The 15,486-nt window shown below is 43.2% G+C and overlaps 1 protein-coding gene across 1 annotated transcript in view; it reads left to right on the top strand.

Moving 5' to 3' along the window:
- VSTM4 (V-set and transmembrane domain containing 4) overlaps window positions 1–15,486 on the top strand; it is a 51,210-nt gene that overhangs the window by 22,387 nt on the left and 13,337 nt on the right. The window contains exons 5-7 of the mRNA XM_038410431.2: window positions 2,039–2,072; window positions 10,765–10,871; window positions 11,854–11,915. Coding sequence (XP_038266359.1) covers window positions 2,039–2,072; window positions 10,765–10,871; window positions 11,854–11,915 — 203 coding nt within the window. The remainder of the gene's footprint in view (window positions 1–2,038; window positions 2,073–10,764; window positions 10,872–11,853; window positions 11,916–15,486) is intronic.

Below are 15,486 nucleotides of genomic sequence, written 5' to 3'. Positions count from 1 at the left end.
AGCTTCATGGCACTAATGTGAAAATGTGTAAGACTGGGGCTAATTCATCATAGGTTTAACTCACTGAATTCAATGGAATTGTGTCACAGAGGAAATTGGCCTATCACGCAGAGTAGCAACTTGTGCAGTTCAAAAGCCCTGTGTGTCTCTAGTAAAGACTGAAGTCCACTCTCTAATCACAGGACAAGTAACAACGGTCTAGACTTCTCCAGATAACCGCTGGATATGAAGGGCTGAATGATCTCCTCTAGGCTACTAAACTCTCATCTAGAGCTGGTGAAAAATTTTCCTCAAAACTGTTTTTTGAGTGACTGCTTTCCTCAAAAAATGTCAACATTTCATTAAAAATCTGAATACCTGATAACCATAACATTTTTGGTTTTCAACCAAAACCCAAAATATTTTGGCCAAAAACTAAAATATTTAATTCAAAATGCTGCCACAGTGCCTTCACTGGAGTTGTACTTTTGATGCCTTATGCCTCCCATTCTTCTCAATTGGATGGATTACCATACCAGACTACATCTTACATGAGGCACCATAGCCAGGGACTTCTATGATGCACCACTCCCTTCACCAAAAGGGAGGAAAGTAATGCCTAATGGAAGATGTAGTCAGTCAAGGAGCCTGGCCCATACAGGAGAATGGGGGTGTAAGACACATAAACTACAACTCCCATGAGGCACTAAGGAGCCATTTTGAACAACAATATTTTGGGTATTGGCTGAAATATTTCAGTTTTTGATATTTTGCTGAAAAGTCAAACATTTTATGTGGGTAAAAATTCTGTTTTCTGACCAGTTCTACTTATATCATGTCAGCCACCAAACAGCTACCAAGTAGTAACAACTTTTGATGACCACAGACCTGAACTAGATTAGACTTGGGGACCTAGCTGTAGTTTAGCAAGACCACCTCTTGAGTCATCAGCTTTCCTTTTAGTGCTAAAATGCAGTCCTTCAGGACAGGTAACCATTTTTTTCCCAAATGGGTGAAGCATTATGGGGCCTAACATAAATAAAGATATACCCACACACCCTGATCAGAGATGTGGGCTAGATTGGGCCCCAGTCTTACACAGCCATTCAGGGGATCTGGGGGGAATATGCCACATAAGACCAGGCATCCAGGCTCAGGGCATGGGGAGGAGAATGGGAGCTATATGCCCAACCTTCCGCACTGCAAGTGGGAAAGGCAAATCAGAGCTCCACATGCCAGCCAGCAGAGCTTGCCCCACAGAAGGGTGTCTATGAGGCAATATCTCCTCAGTGCCTCCTCAAGGGTGGGGACACACCACTGCCTCAGGGCTGAAAGAGGGATTGGATCACAAGGACACCCAGAGTTAGAATAGTTAATGCTAAAAAAAATTGTTTTGTAAGCGATATAAAGCCTCATGCTTCAGGGCCTAACCCAGTCTGATGATTCCTTCCCGGGTGGCAGATCATCCCACATCTGCTACTGTGGGATTCTTACACCAGCTACTGCTTAGCACTGGCAGGGACAAGATATTGGCCTTTGGTGCTGATCCCATCTGGCAATGCCTCTGAGCCTAAAGCCACGACCTAGCCATATGTTAAGAACTACATCAGCTCCTGTGGGTGAATGGTTTATTTTTTACTTCAGATTTTCGGAAAGATACATTTTAAAAAATGAAGTCTGGGACAGAATGCAAAACTGAAGCACCAAGAAAGAATCAAAAGCTTTTAAGTCCGATGCTCAGCCTTTAGTGACTCTCCTTAGCCTGCTCTTCCTTGTCTGGGCAAACCACTGGAATTTGCGTAGCCCTGCAATTCCTAGCTTTGTTTGCTACATTCTCTCTCTGTAGCCTTACAATCTTATTCAAGTTAGAATATGTTCTAATTTGCAGCATAATGCATGGTTATAGCTAGCAGCTTTCCGGTGGTAAAAAGTAGGCATCTATACCGTTCCAGGAGTGGCTATGTTAGGACCTATCTGCTGTGTCTCTTTGTAGCGCATAAATCCTGGATATGTGAAGCCACATTTCTTTATTTATTGCTGTTGTTTTTTTCTTTAACAGTGAAGCATTATCTGGTGAAAAGTCCCCAGAACAGGTAATGAGGATGTACTTCTGTTTATTATAAGCTGTTGTACCAATCTTGTTTTATTTTCACTAGGGGCTCCAAAAAAGATGTGTAAAATTTCAGAATGTGCCTAAGTGAAAGTCAGTGGGACTTAGGCTCCTAAATCTCTTAGGCACATTTGAAAATCTTACCCAATGTCTTTTGCATGGGTTGGGTATAAAGCACCCAGCATTCTGTCGTGCACTGTATAGATAATAAATGGTGGTGGTGAAGATGATGACGTGACTACTTCCATTCTCAGACATATATTGGATGAAATCCAGCTCTGGATTTCACACATCCCAAAGATCAGCTGTTCTCATCTCTAGCACAGAATGCGCAGCAAAGGCACACAAACAAAGTTGTCTCCTGCCTTTGACTCCTTCAGCAAGATCCCATTGTGCAAGTGAGACCTTACTGAAAGCAGAAACTTAGCCCAGTGGCAATCAAAGACACACAGAGGCTGGTGTCAGAGGCTGGTACTGTTACCATGGTCAGCTTAGAAAAGCCCATCATAGTCTGGTATGGTTATAAAAGCCAGTGAATCACTGAGACAGACAGAGTGGTAGAAACTCGACATGCTTAGATGAAAAGAACTTTGCACGGGTCTGCAAGTCGCCTGGAAAGGTCATGGGATGACATGATAATGAGCGGAATGCTTATTGAAGTGGGAGGGAATGTTTATAGCTGAACTCACTAAAATGTGTTTTGATTGGTTAATGTTAATGGCAGAGGTCACAGACTCCTTTGGGACATTGTTTAATTGAGAGTCACTGACTGAGACAAGGGAACAATGGGGATTGGTGGATTGGAACGGGAGAGCCCCTGGTTGAAGCTGGGTAAAGTCAGTGTGGCTATGCTGGGGGTGAACACAATCCCTCAACTCTGGATTGCAGGAGGATGTCCTCTAGGAGATGGAATAGAGACTGCATCCTGATATTCCTGTTTGTGTCTGCCACAAGTACACCATGCCTAGGGCCACAGGCATGAACCTCCAAAACAAATTCTCAGGGGCTGGGTCTCCCAATCAGAGAGCAACATAGGCTTATTCCAGCGTGGGCGCTCACTGCTGATGGTCAGCCGGCATGCTACCAGATGGTAATGCCATCGGCTAGCCATGGTATTCCCTTCCTGTCCACTAGAGGACAACATTACCATGTATTTCCTCCCCCTTAAGAAGAAAAGGAGTACTTGTGGCACCTTAGAGACTAACAAATTTATTTGAGCATAAGCTTTCGTGAGCTACAGCTCACTTCATCGGATGCATGTGGTGGAAAATACAGTGGGGAGATTTATATACACACACAGAGAACATGAAACAATGGGTTTATCATACACACTGTAAGGAGAGCTATCACTTAAGATGAGCCATCACCAGCAGCAGGGGGGGGAAAGTAGAAAAACCTTTCATGGTGACAAGCAAGGTAGGCCATTTCCAGCAGTTAACAAGAACATCTGAGGAACGGGGGGAGTGGGGTGGGGGGGAGAAATAACATGGGGAAAGAGTTTTACTATTTATTGAAGTGTTCTCCGACTGGTTTTTGAATGTTATAATTCTTGACGTCTGATTTGTGTCCATTTATTCTTTTACGTAGAGACTGTCCAGTTTGACCAATGTACATGGCAGAGGGGCATTGCTGGCACATGATGGCATATATCACATTGGTAGATGCGCAGGTGAACGAGCCTCTGATAGTGTGGCTGATGTGATTTGGCCCTCACCCATAACTATTTCACATTTGGGGACGACCCATTACTCTCACAGATCTTGGGAGACAGGCCAGTCCTTGCTTACAGACAGGCCCCCAACTTGAAGCAAATACTCACCAGCAACCACACACCACACAACAGATCCACTAACCCAGGAACCATCCTTGCAACAAAGCCCGTTGCCAACTCTGTCCACATATCTATTCAGGGGACATCATCATAGGGCCTAATTATAACATTCAAAAACCAGTCGGAGAACACTTCAATCTCTCCGGTCACTTGATTACAGACCTGAGGGTGGCTATCCTTCAACAAAAAAACTTCAAAAACAGACTCCCAAGGAGAGACTGCTGAATTGGAATTAATTTGCAAACTGGATACAATTAACTTAGGCTTGAATAGAGACTGGGAATGGATGAGTCATTACACAAAGTAAAACACCATGAAAGGTTTTTCTCCTCCCCCCCACCCCCCCGCTGCTGGTGATGGCTCATCTTAAGTGATCACTCTCCTTACAGTATGTATGATAAAACCCATTGTTTCATGTTCTCTGTATCTGTATATAAATCTCCCCACTGTATTTTCCACCAAATGCATCCGATGAAGTGAGCTGTAGCTCACGAAAGCTTATGCTCAAATAAATTTGTTAGTCTCTAAGGTGCCACAAGTACTCCTTTTCTTTTTGCGAATACGGACTAACACGGCTGCTACTCTGAACCTCCCCCTTAAGAAAGCACTTAATCCCCAGTGCATAAAGACTCCGGGCTGTTCCAGCAGAAGGGCCGCTTGGCACGGGCACAATTTCATGCTAGACATCAGAAGGGAGAGAGAAGGCATGAAATGCATGCCGGTGTGACCCGACCATCGGTCCTTGCTGGGATTTGAACCATCAACCTTGCTGGAGCAAAAACTGGAAAAATCTGTATGGCCTCTGTGGTACCAAACTTGACGTGTTTGTGTGCAGCAGTTGGTTTGTTAACAGTTTAACAACATGTAACAGTCAGCACTGAATTTAAAAAAGGAGAGCTGGGATCTTACAGGTCTTCCCCTTGGGAGAGCAGGGCCAGGACTTGTGCGCAGATAACTTTACTGCTCCTGTAAATATTTGTGCTGTTGTTCCCACGGCAGGGTTCCTAACACCGGGAAGCAGCCTTTGCAATTACAACATTCCTATTCCCATTTACTTTTACCTTCTACGGCAACTGTGACTTTTAGCATTAGACACGGAGGGATTTTCAGGAGTTATTTAGGAGCACAAGTCCCATTGATTTGTGCCCCTAAATTTCTGAAAATCCCACCCTGAGACCTACTTACAACCTCAGATGGGAGTTCATAGAATCATAGAATATCAGAGTTGGAAGGGACCTCAGAGGTCATCTAGTTATAGTGGTGGTGCTCCATTAGCTTCAGTGGAGTTACTCTTGATTTTGCAGTTTTGTAGGGTCATAGATTGCGGGAAGATTCAAAGTGCTTGAGTGACTTAGGAACCTAAGACTCAGCAGTTCCTAAGTCACTTAAAGTCAGATTTTAAAGTTATTTGGCACCTAACACCCATTAATTTCAATGGGAATTAGGCACCTAAATGCCTTTAGAAATCTGGCCCTGTTGGACTAAGATGGAACCATTTCTGATCATCTAGTCTGAGCTACGGCATAGCACAGGACAGCGATTTTTATTAATGATTTGTGCAAACAGCTTAATAACTTGTGGTTGAGCTGGAGCAGATCTCTAAGAAGAATATCCCATCTTTATTTAAAGACTTCTAAGACTGGAGAGATTCCACCAGGTCTCTTGATAAACTGCTGCAGTGGTTAATTACTTTGCACAGCTGTGAGGGCAGAATTCCAGTTTTCAGATTGTATTAATCACCGATTCCCAACTCTTGAGTTTCCTGAGATATAAATAATACTGGAACTAAAGTAAAAACAAAAAATGACAAATATCATCTGACCTGCCAGGCCCAGAAGTGGATGCTTCATATCAGCGCAAAGAAAGCAGAGGTTTGCAGCTTTCCAGTGACATAAAGCATTTGTTTCTAGCTCTTACAGTCTGAACGATGTTGGACCTCAAATCTATCACTAGTCTCTCGGTCTAGTAGCGCTTTTTGGCTCTGGTCCTGCACTAAGTATAGCATATCCCAGATCCTGCCAATGTAATGTTCAATCCCCTCTAGTGGGATAATTATTGCATTCATGCATAGCAACCTGCCCTACATTAAGCCCTAAGTGAATTCACAATAAAGCAATTGATAGTTCAAGAAGAGTCAATGCAGCTCAAGGCTTTGATGTTACTCTTTGAATGACCTCTGTTCTGTGACCCTCCCAGTCACAGCCACTGCAGCATGGATTCAGAAGCAACAGCTCAGCAGTTCCATCTTTCCCTTCACTGATGATTGCCGCTTGTTTCTGTTTTGAAAGCAGCTCAGATGAAGCAGGAAGGGGAAAAAATGAAAAGAGATCAGTGGAGAACACAGTGAAAGGAGAAAATTAAGCCACTTGAAAAAGCCCACAAGTGCAAAGAGACAAAAATAAGAGTATGGTAATTAGATACAAAGCCTTGGTAAGTCACGGAGTCTGCCGTCCCACCAGTGCCTGGTGTAGCAGAGATAATATTGTAAAAATTAAATAGCAAACACATATAACTGAACACTGGAGGGAAGGGGGGAATGGAATCACAGCAAACAAAAACTGTGGGAGGAAACAGGATTAAAATCAGCAAGCAACAGCATTTTTAGTATGATGCCCTGATCTGGCAAACACTTATACATATACCCAATTTTAAGCATGTGACTATTCCCATTGACTCTGGTGTTTAAGTGTTTGCCACATCTGGGCCTTAGTTAACATATAAAGTGCACATAATTTTTATTTTCCATCCTATAATCAAGATAATTTCTCTCCTGGAACATGATCATGAGTCCCATAGAATCTATCCAGTCCATCCAGGAGAGACTGTTTGAGAAATACTTGCTAATAAAGTGCCTCAATTCAGCTTGGGACTTGAGCATGCGTCTAGGGGTGTGAGAATCCATCGAACCAAACTCCTTGAACCAGTTTACATAAGACTCTTGCAAATCCTAACTACTGCATTGTGCATAGCTGAGATTCTGGTTAGAGACAGATCCAACTCTCCACCCAGCCTTTGGGACAATTCAGATTTGAACCAAAATCCAGGTTCCAATTGCACAGATAGGGCTAGCAAAGGGACTTGTATGACCCTGATTATTGTCATATCTGAGCTCCTGACCTCACTGTCTTTAATATGTGTATCTGCATAACACCCCCATAGGGTAGGGCAGTGCTATTAGCCCTATTGTATAGATGGGGAAGTGTGGCACAAACTGATTAAGGCCCAGTCCCTCAGAAAAGGTATTTAGGATCCCAATTTCCATTCCAATCAATGGAATGTAGGATCTGGAATATCTTTGAGGATCTGAACTCAAACTTGCCCAAGGTCACTCAAGGAGTCTGTGAGAGGGTGGGGAATTGAACTTAGATTTCCTGAGTCCCACAGTAGCACCCTGAACTCTAAGCCAGCCTTCTTTTCTGAGCCAATACCAAACAGCCAGTCTTCCCCTTGGAAACCCCTCCATCTCACCCCCATTGGGAAAGTATAGGTTCTGCTTCAAATCCACGTGCAAATTTCATGGCTTGGTCCAATCTCTCGTGCAGCAGTCTGGAGGAGGGAGAGTACTTGATCAAAGCAAACACAGGAGAAGTGGTGCTTCCTTGTCATTAATGTGAATAGTAAAACCCTGAAACTCAGCATGTTGCCAGCTCTCACAAGAGTCTGAAATTCAGAAACACAGTGCATTGATGCTCAGGACCAGCTCTAGGCACCAGCAAAGCAAGCACGTGCTTGGAGCGGCACATTTCCAGGGGTGGCATTCCGGCCATCCTTTTTTTCTTTTTTTTTCCTGGAAAAATCCACCAATGTACGGAAAAAAAAATATATGAAGATCAAAAAAATCTCCAGTAGTGTGATAGGAGCGTGACGTGAAAAATATCATGTCACGTTGTGACACGGTCACTCATCATGTGAACGTGCGAAAATGTGTAAACGTTAACAGTTATTGATTAATTAAATCAGGAATCACGATTACTTGTGTGTACTGTGCCGCCCTATCGGCGCCATTCGCACCAATTTCCATGTCACGTCAGTGCCAGTGGTTATAGGGCTAAAATTAATTTCAGTTGAAAGTACCATTGCAAAAAATTTAGATTTCACTGAATTATTAAAAGACCACGCAAGTATAAAAACCGGAAAAATTCAGTTCATGTAAATTCTTTTAATTTATGAGAAACTGGGTGCATCGGAAGACACTAATGTTTTTCAGGACAGTGTATAGTTGAACCCAAATTGTTTGTAATTGTGATTTTGTTAAAATTAAATGAGTACACTACTAGGAAATTGTTTTATTTCACTAACTACAAATTCTTTGTTTTCATTTTTTTTAAATTTTAAACCAAAAATTGTGTCAAAATTTTGTCAAAAAACAAAACAAAACAAAACAAAAAGCATTATAAAGTGCAAACATGTGTAAAAGCCAAAAAAGGGGGGAGGGGCAAAATTTTTTTTGCTTGGAAAGGCAAAAAACCTAGAGCCGGCCTTGTTGATGCTCAACATCAATAACAGACCCACAAATCACTCTCTCTCCCAGTGCTCTAATCTTAAAACAACTTGCATGCCTATTTTTTCCAAATTCCTTGCTTTCCTTTGCTCTCTAAAAGCCCGTTAGATCCTATGAGGAAAGCATAATGTGACTTGAAGTACAAACCAGGAGGTGGGGGGTAGCCGTGGGGGGAATCCCAAGATTAAAAAAGAATCTTTCCTTTTAACTCTGGACAAGAGAAGCAAGACAAAGACACAGTGTTTCTGAGCCACGGAGCCTTTATGAATCTCCTTGTTTAGTTTAAGGAACTAGCTTCTAAGATTGCAAGTGCAATTATTGTATCTTCTGGTGCTAGTTAACCCTGCACAATCCCTGCATTTATAATTAAAAGGGCAAGCCACAAATAAGTTTCTCAGTGGTTTCTCTTTAAAGTGGCCAAGCAGGAATAATAATGAATGAACTGAATTGACATTAAGCCCTTTCTGATTGCTGCGCTTAACTGGCCAACATCAGGATCATCATATTTTTAAACCGTATTTATGCTCTAACAACCCTTTCAATGCAGAAGAATTTTAAAACAATCAAATTTCCTTTTCATTATGGTTTGATCTTTCCTTTTTTGCATTTTGCTCAATGAGTCAAAAAAGGGTGTTCAGTTGCATTTCCTGTTGTTGTTGGGTTTTTTTGGTCAGTTTCCCTTTGTGTTTTTCATGCAGTAACAATTTGCTGGAGGTGTTTAGATTCACAATAGTGCAGGGGAACTTTTAAATTACTCCTGCCCTCAAACTTAGTTTGCATAGCTGAAATTAATTTTCAAAAACACAAAAAAAAAATTGAACATGCACTTTTACAAAACCGCTTTTTAAAATAAACCTACACTTTGGGCTAAATATTGCAACTATGGCGTCCATCAAAAACAGTGAACCAGATTCTATTCTGAGGGATGCATGTGTAATCCAAAGTACTTCCGCTGATGGCAGTGGCATTACCCCAGCTTTACGGCTGTTTCAAATGAGAATCTGGCCTGATTTCTGTTACTCTTGTGTAGACAATGTGACTGCCTCTTCATCAAGCTTAGCTGAAAAAGCATTAGGATGAATAGATTGTAGTATTGTTATTAATTACTATTGTGGTGGCTATGAGCTTCAGTTATGGACCATGACCCCATTGTGCTAGGTGCTGTACAAACGGAACAAACAGACAGACAGTCCCTGACCCAATCAGCTTACATGCCTGAATACTTTCACACATATTCAAACCAGGAAGTACTGCTTTAATCCTGGCCTTCAGAACTGATAATCACACTGGCAAAGCTAAGAGAACTCTGTGGGACTTACAGGCTGCTGAACCGTAGTGGCCCAATGGCAGAGGTCCTCTTTCTGCAGGTGTGTTTATGACATGCCATAGCTATCAATCACCCAAACCAACTAGTGCTCAGGAGCACAGACATCCTACAGAACTCTAGGTATTTCAGTTACAGACTAGGGTCCGATGTTAAGCATGTTTGCTCTTTTTTAAGGCACTTTTTGATCCACTGAAAACTGGGGCCTGCTCATGAGTCATGCTGAGCACCCACAAGTCCTGTTGAAGAAGAGACAATGGGAGACTCTCAGCACCATGCTAGGCCCATAATGACTCTAGTTAATGGCTTAAGAGTAAGCATAGAAATTCTTGACCTTACCTGTCGGGGCTGCAGTCATTCTGACACCTTCTGTGACTGCAGGCTCATGTCCCTCCAGATACTGAACCAAATTCTTCTCTCAGTTCCAAAAATTCACAGGGTAGATGGTCCACCGGTTAGAGTGTTAATCAGAGACCTGGTGTCAAGACCTCATGTTGCCACAAACTTTCTATCTGGCTCGGGCAAGTCACGTAGGCCCAGATCCTTCAATTCCCAGATCTTCCAACTGCCTAGCTCTCATTTAAATCACTGGGCCTTAGTCTCTGTGTGCCTGTGGTCCCCATGAGAAAAACAGCATTTTCCTACCTCCAAGGAGGGCGGGGGAGGGGTTACAAATTGTAACGTGCAGATACTGTAGTTCTTGGGTCATGTAAGTATCATAGCTAAGGTACAATTGCCACTGAAATGAACCTGTGTCGAAATCTGGCCATGTAGACACCTACAAGTCTATCAACCATACAGCCTGTATACTAGACAAGGAGTGGGGCCTGGTGGAGTGGGACAGAAGTTACAAAGCATTGTTACAGATTTTCAAAATGTTTTGAAGTCAGAATCCAAGTCATTTGCCACGGACCATGAAAACATTTTTTGTTTGTGTGAAAACAATCAGTTGGAATGCGTAAGTGCACAGATTTCATTCTTGCTATAACCATCCCCTTTCCCTTCTCTTTGCTTTCCAGCTCCGGGGAGACGGTCACCAGTGTGACAAGTCTGTCCCCGCTACAGCCCAAAAAAGTAAAGAAAAAGAAAGAGAAGGCTGAGCAACCCCCAGCTATCCCAGCAAAAGGTATGAGGCAACTAACACAGCCCACACAGCTGTATTTCTGCCAAGGGGTGTGATTGAGCAGGGAGGGCAAGGAGTTGGGAGCCAGGACTCCTGGGTTCTATCTTGGACTCTACCACTCACTACATGAGCTAGGCCAAATTCATTCATGTCTCCATGCCTCTGATTTCCCACATGACAAATGCGGGACCTACATACCTAGAGTGTTTCCCACAAGTGCTGTGATGTGTAACCAATGTTTATGAAAGGCTTTGGGCACACATCCTGAAATGTATTTAGATGCCTAACTTCCATTGATAGGCACTTAAATGCCTTAGAGGCTCTGGGCCTTGTAATCCTCACTGGCAAGGTAGTGGAGAGAGGGGATTTGTTACCTGAGATCAGCTAGGGCTCGTCATGCTGTTTAGATCTGTTTATACATCTAGGGCCAGACTGTCAAGTGCTCAGCACCCTGGTAGGGGCCAGGTTTTCAAATTTGCCCAGCTCCCCTCAGCTCCCATTGAGACATTTAATGGGCAGATTTTCAAAAGAAAATGCACCCAGCGTGCTGAACTCCTTCGAAAATCCTGCCTGGGTTGTAGAGACTGAATGTTTGAAAGTCCAGTCCTCAGGGCCTAATTTTCAAAGTGGGTTTCAACATGACCTCCAACTCCATGCACGCAGACCACTGCATGTGACTTTCTGAGTACCATTGCCTGTGCCGTGCAAGGGGTGCAGTTTGCCTGGGTATCATGAGCGCGTGAGAGTCATAGCACTCAGAGACACACAGGCACGTCTCTCTACACACAAACGAGGACCATGCTTTGAAAATTGTGCTCTTTATGTTACAGGTTTTAATAACAAATGTGCTTCAAGACTTACATGTGGGTTTTTTGCTGCTGTTGCTAACCTGCTATTAATCCAGGTGTATAACTGCTGATGCACATGCTAAAAGTAATCTCAAATTGTATTATGTGAAGTAATCTCTTGATATTTATTTTTATAGCTCCAATAGCCAATACTTTTCAGAAACCTAAGCTGTTGAAACCTCAAAGAAAAATTATCCTGGTGAGTAGTTATTTTATATAACTTTATTTTCCCCTGTATTTGTTTCTCTCAATATAATTTTGGTAGTATTGCTAACACCCAGTGTTCAGAAAGTTGTGAGAGTGGATCAAGAGATCATTTTAACGTCATACACTTTGGATATTTCACCTTTGTCTTCTGGTGCCTGAGCCTTTAGCTGACACTTGGGTCTTGTCAAGCTTTTCTCTGCAATCGTAAGGGCTAGAAATGTAATTTTTTTTAAAATGAAAGCTGAGTTTGAGTCTCATATGCCTCCAAGAGTTGGAGCTTTGAGAAAAATACCAGACAACACAAAACTTGATAGATGGCAACGTTGGTTTGAGTGTTTTCTAATACAAAATATAGGGCCTGATTCTGCTCCAAACTGGGGAAATCAGGAGTAACAAAGGTAAATGAACTTACCTATTTGTAAAGCTTAAGAGAAAAGAAAACTTCCAAGACAGCTGGTGAATGGGTCTTTAAAACAAACTAACCTCCAGATACTGTTGCACTGATGCCACTGCCTGGCATCCTGACTAATGTTGTCTCATTGTTTCCTTGTACTCCTGTCAGTCTGTCTGTAGCCCATAAGTTGTCTCTTGTCTTATACTTAGATTGTCAGCTCTTGGGAGCAGAGACTGTCTTTGTCCCGTGTTTCTACAGCACCTAGCACAGTGGGGTCCTGGTCTCAGGGTTAGTCTGCAGGCTCAAATGATCAAGAACATAAGAATGGCCAGACTGGGTCAGACCAGTGGTCCATCTAGCCTAGTATCCTGTCTTCTGAAAGTGGCCAGTGCCAGATGCTTCAGAGGGAGTGAAACAACAGGTAATGATCAATGATCCATACTCTGTCTTCCACTCCCAGCTTCTGGCAAACAGAGGCTTAGGGACACCCAGAGCATGGGGCTTGCATCCCTGACCATCTTGGCTAATAGCCATTGATGGACTGAACCTCCAGCAAGCCAAGCAAACTCTGACATTTTTCACTGTTGCTAACGAATCAAACCTCAGCAGAGCATTAGGGGCACTGTGTCCCCAAAGCTTCTGTTTAATGGCTTTGCTTTCAGATGAGAGAAAGTACCTGGTTGTCAGTGGTCGTTCAGCATTCCATGCCCCTTCATGCATGAATGGGTGCTAACTGTGGAGTCCTGGCCTAATTCCAATTGGGGTCATTAACATCCTGCCAGGCAAGAGTTCCTGGAAAGGCTGTCGCATTCCTCCCCAGAGTGGGCAGGTTTCACTAGTGCGGGATGTGAAGTTTGCAAAGTGCATGAAAGGAATTACATAAATGGAGGTTATTACATGATCCAAACGCTTTGTGCAAAGAACATTGAGGTCACAGAGTAAAACACTCAAAATCATGAGACTGCTGCTACCCTATAGACTATGCGATATAAATACACAAATGTTAATTACTATTATCCTTATTTATTGTGCCTGAGGGCCGCTGCTGTAGCTAAGATGTTTCCTTCTTCAGACCTCCTATTTAAAGATCACATGAGCAGCCAGACTTAGCCCTCGGTTCAGCACTGTACTTAAGCACATGCTGAACTTTAAGCACATTTGATTCCAGTTGCTTTGTCTCTCTGGAATGCTGCTGGTGAATCTGGCCCCAAATATTTTTTCACTCTCCAGCCGGCTACATCACATATGGCTCCTGCTGAGGCTCAGTCTCTCTGTCTGTTTTGGAGGTGGACAGGAAAAAAAGGCTTTTCAAAGAAAGTGATCTGCTTCATTTTTCCAAAGTGAGTGAAGGCTCCCATTCCGTGCAGTCAACAGACTCTGGGTTAGTGCCTTCCAGTCAGGCTTTAATCTGGAAGCTGTCTCCCTCCCTGGCTGTCTTTTCTTTCACATCAGATTACACCTGGGGACCCAATGGAGCATGAGAAGTACAGTTCATCTGCTGATCCAGGCTTGTTTTTAAAAGAACAGAATTCACCCAACAAAAACAACGTGAAAGTATAGGCATACTAGAACTATTGCAGCGTTAGCAACAGTGGGAAATTTCCCAGAAAGGTATTTGCACGGTGCCATTAGCCTTCGTATACAAGTTCCCAGGCAAAGTTTGAACCCAATGCCTGCAGTAAAGGTGTGTGACCACATCCCGGATGGCATAAATTGGCATCATTTTGTGGATTTCAGTGTAGCGACCCAATCTGTACCAGATGAGGGTCTGGCCTAATATCCCAGCAGAGTCAAAACCTGCACAAAATGGATTATACTTGTCACACAGCCTCTTATATAGACACACTCTAATAGGTATTCCTGGGTATAGTAACCCTCCTCATACAGCAAAGCTGATTGGTGAAAAAAATCTGACTTAATATGCCATATAGGCACCAACTCTGTGGGTGCTCTGGGGCTGGAGCACCCAAAGGAAAAAAATAGTGGGTGCTCAGCACCCACCAATCAGCTCCTTCCCCTCCTCAGCACCTCCTGCCTGCCAGAGATTAGCAGTTCAGCGGTGTGCAGGAGGCATGGGGGGGGGGGAGGAATGGGGGCAGCAAGAGGCAGAGCGAGGGTGGGGTGTGCTTGGGGGAGGGGGTGGAATGGGAAGGGAAGAGGCGGGGTGGGTTTGGAGGGGCAGAACCCTGGGGAAAGGGGTGGAGTGGGGGAGGGGTTTGGGGGGAGCGGGAGTCAAGCACCCCTGGGGAAACCAGAAAGTCGGCGCCTCTGATCTGCCATGTCTCTTATCAATGAGAAAATGTTGTCCCGTTCATGGTGTGGAGTGTAAAAAGAAGACATTACGCACCCGCTGGAGGGTAAAAGTACATCAGGTCGGAACTGGTTGGACAAAATTTTTTAGTGGGAGGAAAGAATTTCCTCTTTTTCCTGATTCGTAGTGTTCTGGGATGAAAAACTCAGCTGGGAATCAGGCGGTGCAGGGACTTGAACTGGGTCTTCCACATACACGGGCCTTCCAGACCTGCAAAGCTCCAGTTGTGATCCAAAAATAGACATTTTGATGCAAGTTTGTTTTCGCAAAAACATTTTGGTTTCATTCCAGTGCAGAACCAAACCAAATTTAAAAGCAAGTGTTGCTGTCACAAGAAATTGTCATCCTCTGGTCGGCTCTAATTAAAACTATAAACAGCATGGGAATGAAAGCCTAGGTCCCATAATCAATAACAGTTATTACATCTCTCCATAATCAGATTAATAATGCAGCCTAAATGGATTAACAGACATGAATGTGCAGGGAATTTGTTACACTTTTGTAGCAATTTCCTTATGCCAGTTCATAAAAATTACCAAGAAATTTGTAGCCGTTATGTTCAGATTTCCATCAAAACATTTAAGATGCAAATTTTCAAAAGTGCCTGAAATTTCAGGTGCCCCAGTTGAGATACTGAAGGTGCATGCTCAAAAATTAAAATTCCAAATTAGTGAACAGCGCTAAGTAGGCCATAGCAATTTGATCTAGGCTGTTAAAAATGGAATAAAACATATGCCCAAGAAAAGCCCACCGCAAGGATTTTGGATAAAAAAAAATATCACTCAAAGAGGTCTGAATGTTAAGGATCAAATTCTGCTTTTAATTAATCTGGTGTGAGTCAGTGGAGTTACTGCTATG

This window comes from Dermochelys coriacea, chromosome 7 (assembly GCF_009764565.3).
Source record: "Dermochelys coriacea isolate rDerCor1 chromosome 7, rDerCor1.pri.v4, whole genome shotgun sequence".
In the NCBI taxonomy this organism is placed as follows: domain Eukaryota; kingdom Metazoa; phylum Chordata; order Testudines; family Dermochelyidae; genus Dermochelys; species Dermochelys coriacea.
Note: the sequence above shows the minus strand (reverse complement) of the source record. Positions and strands in the feature narration are given on the sequence as shown.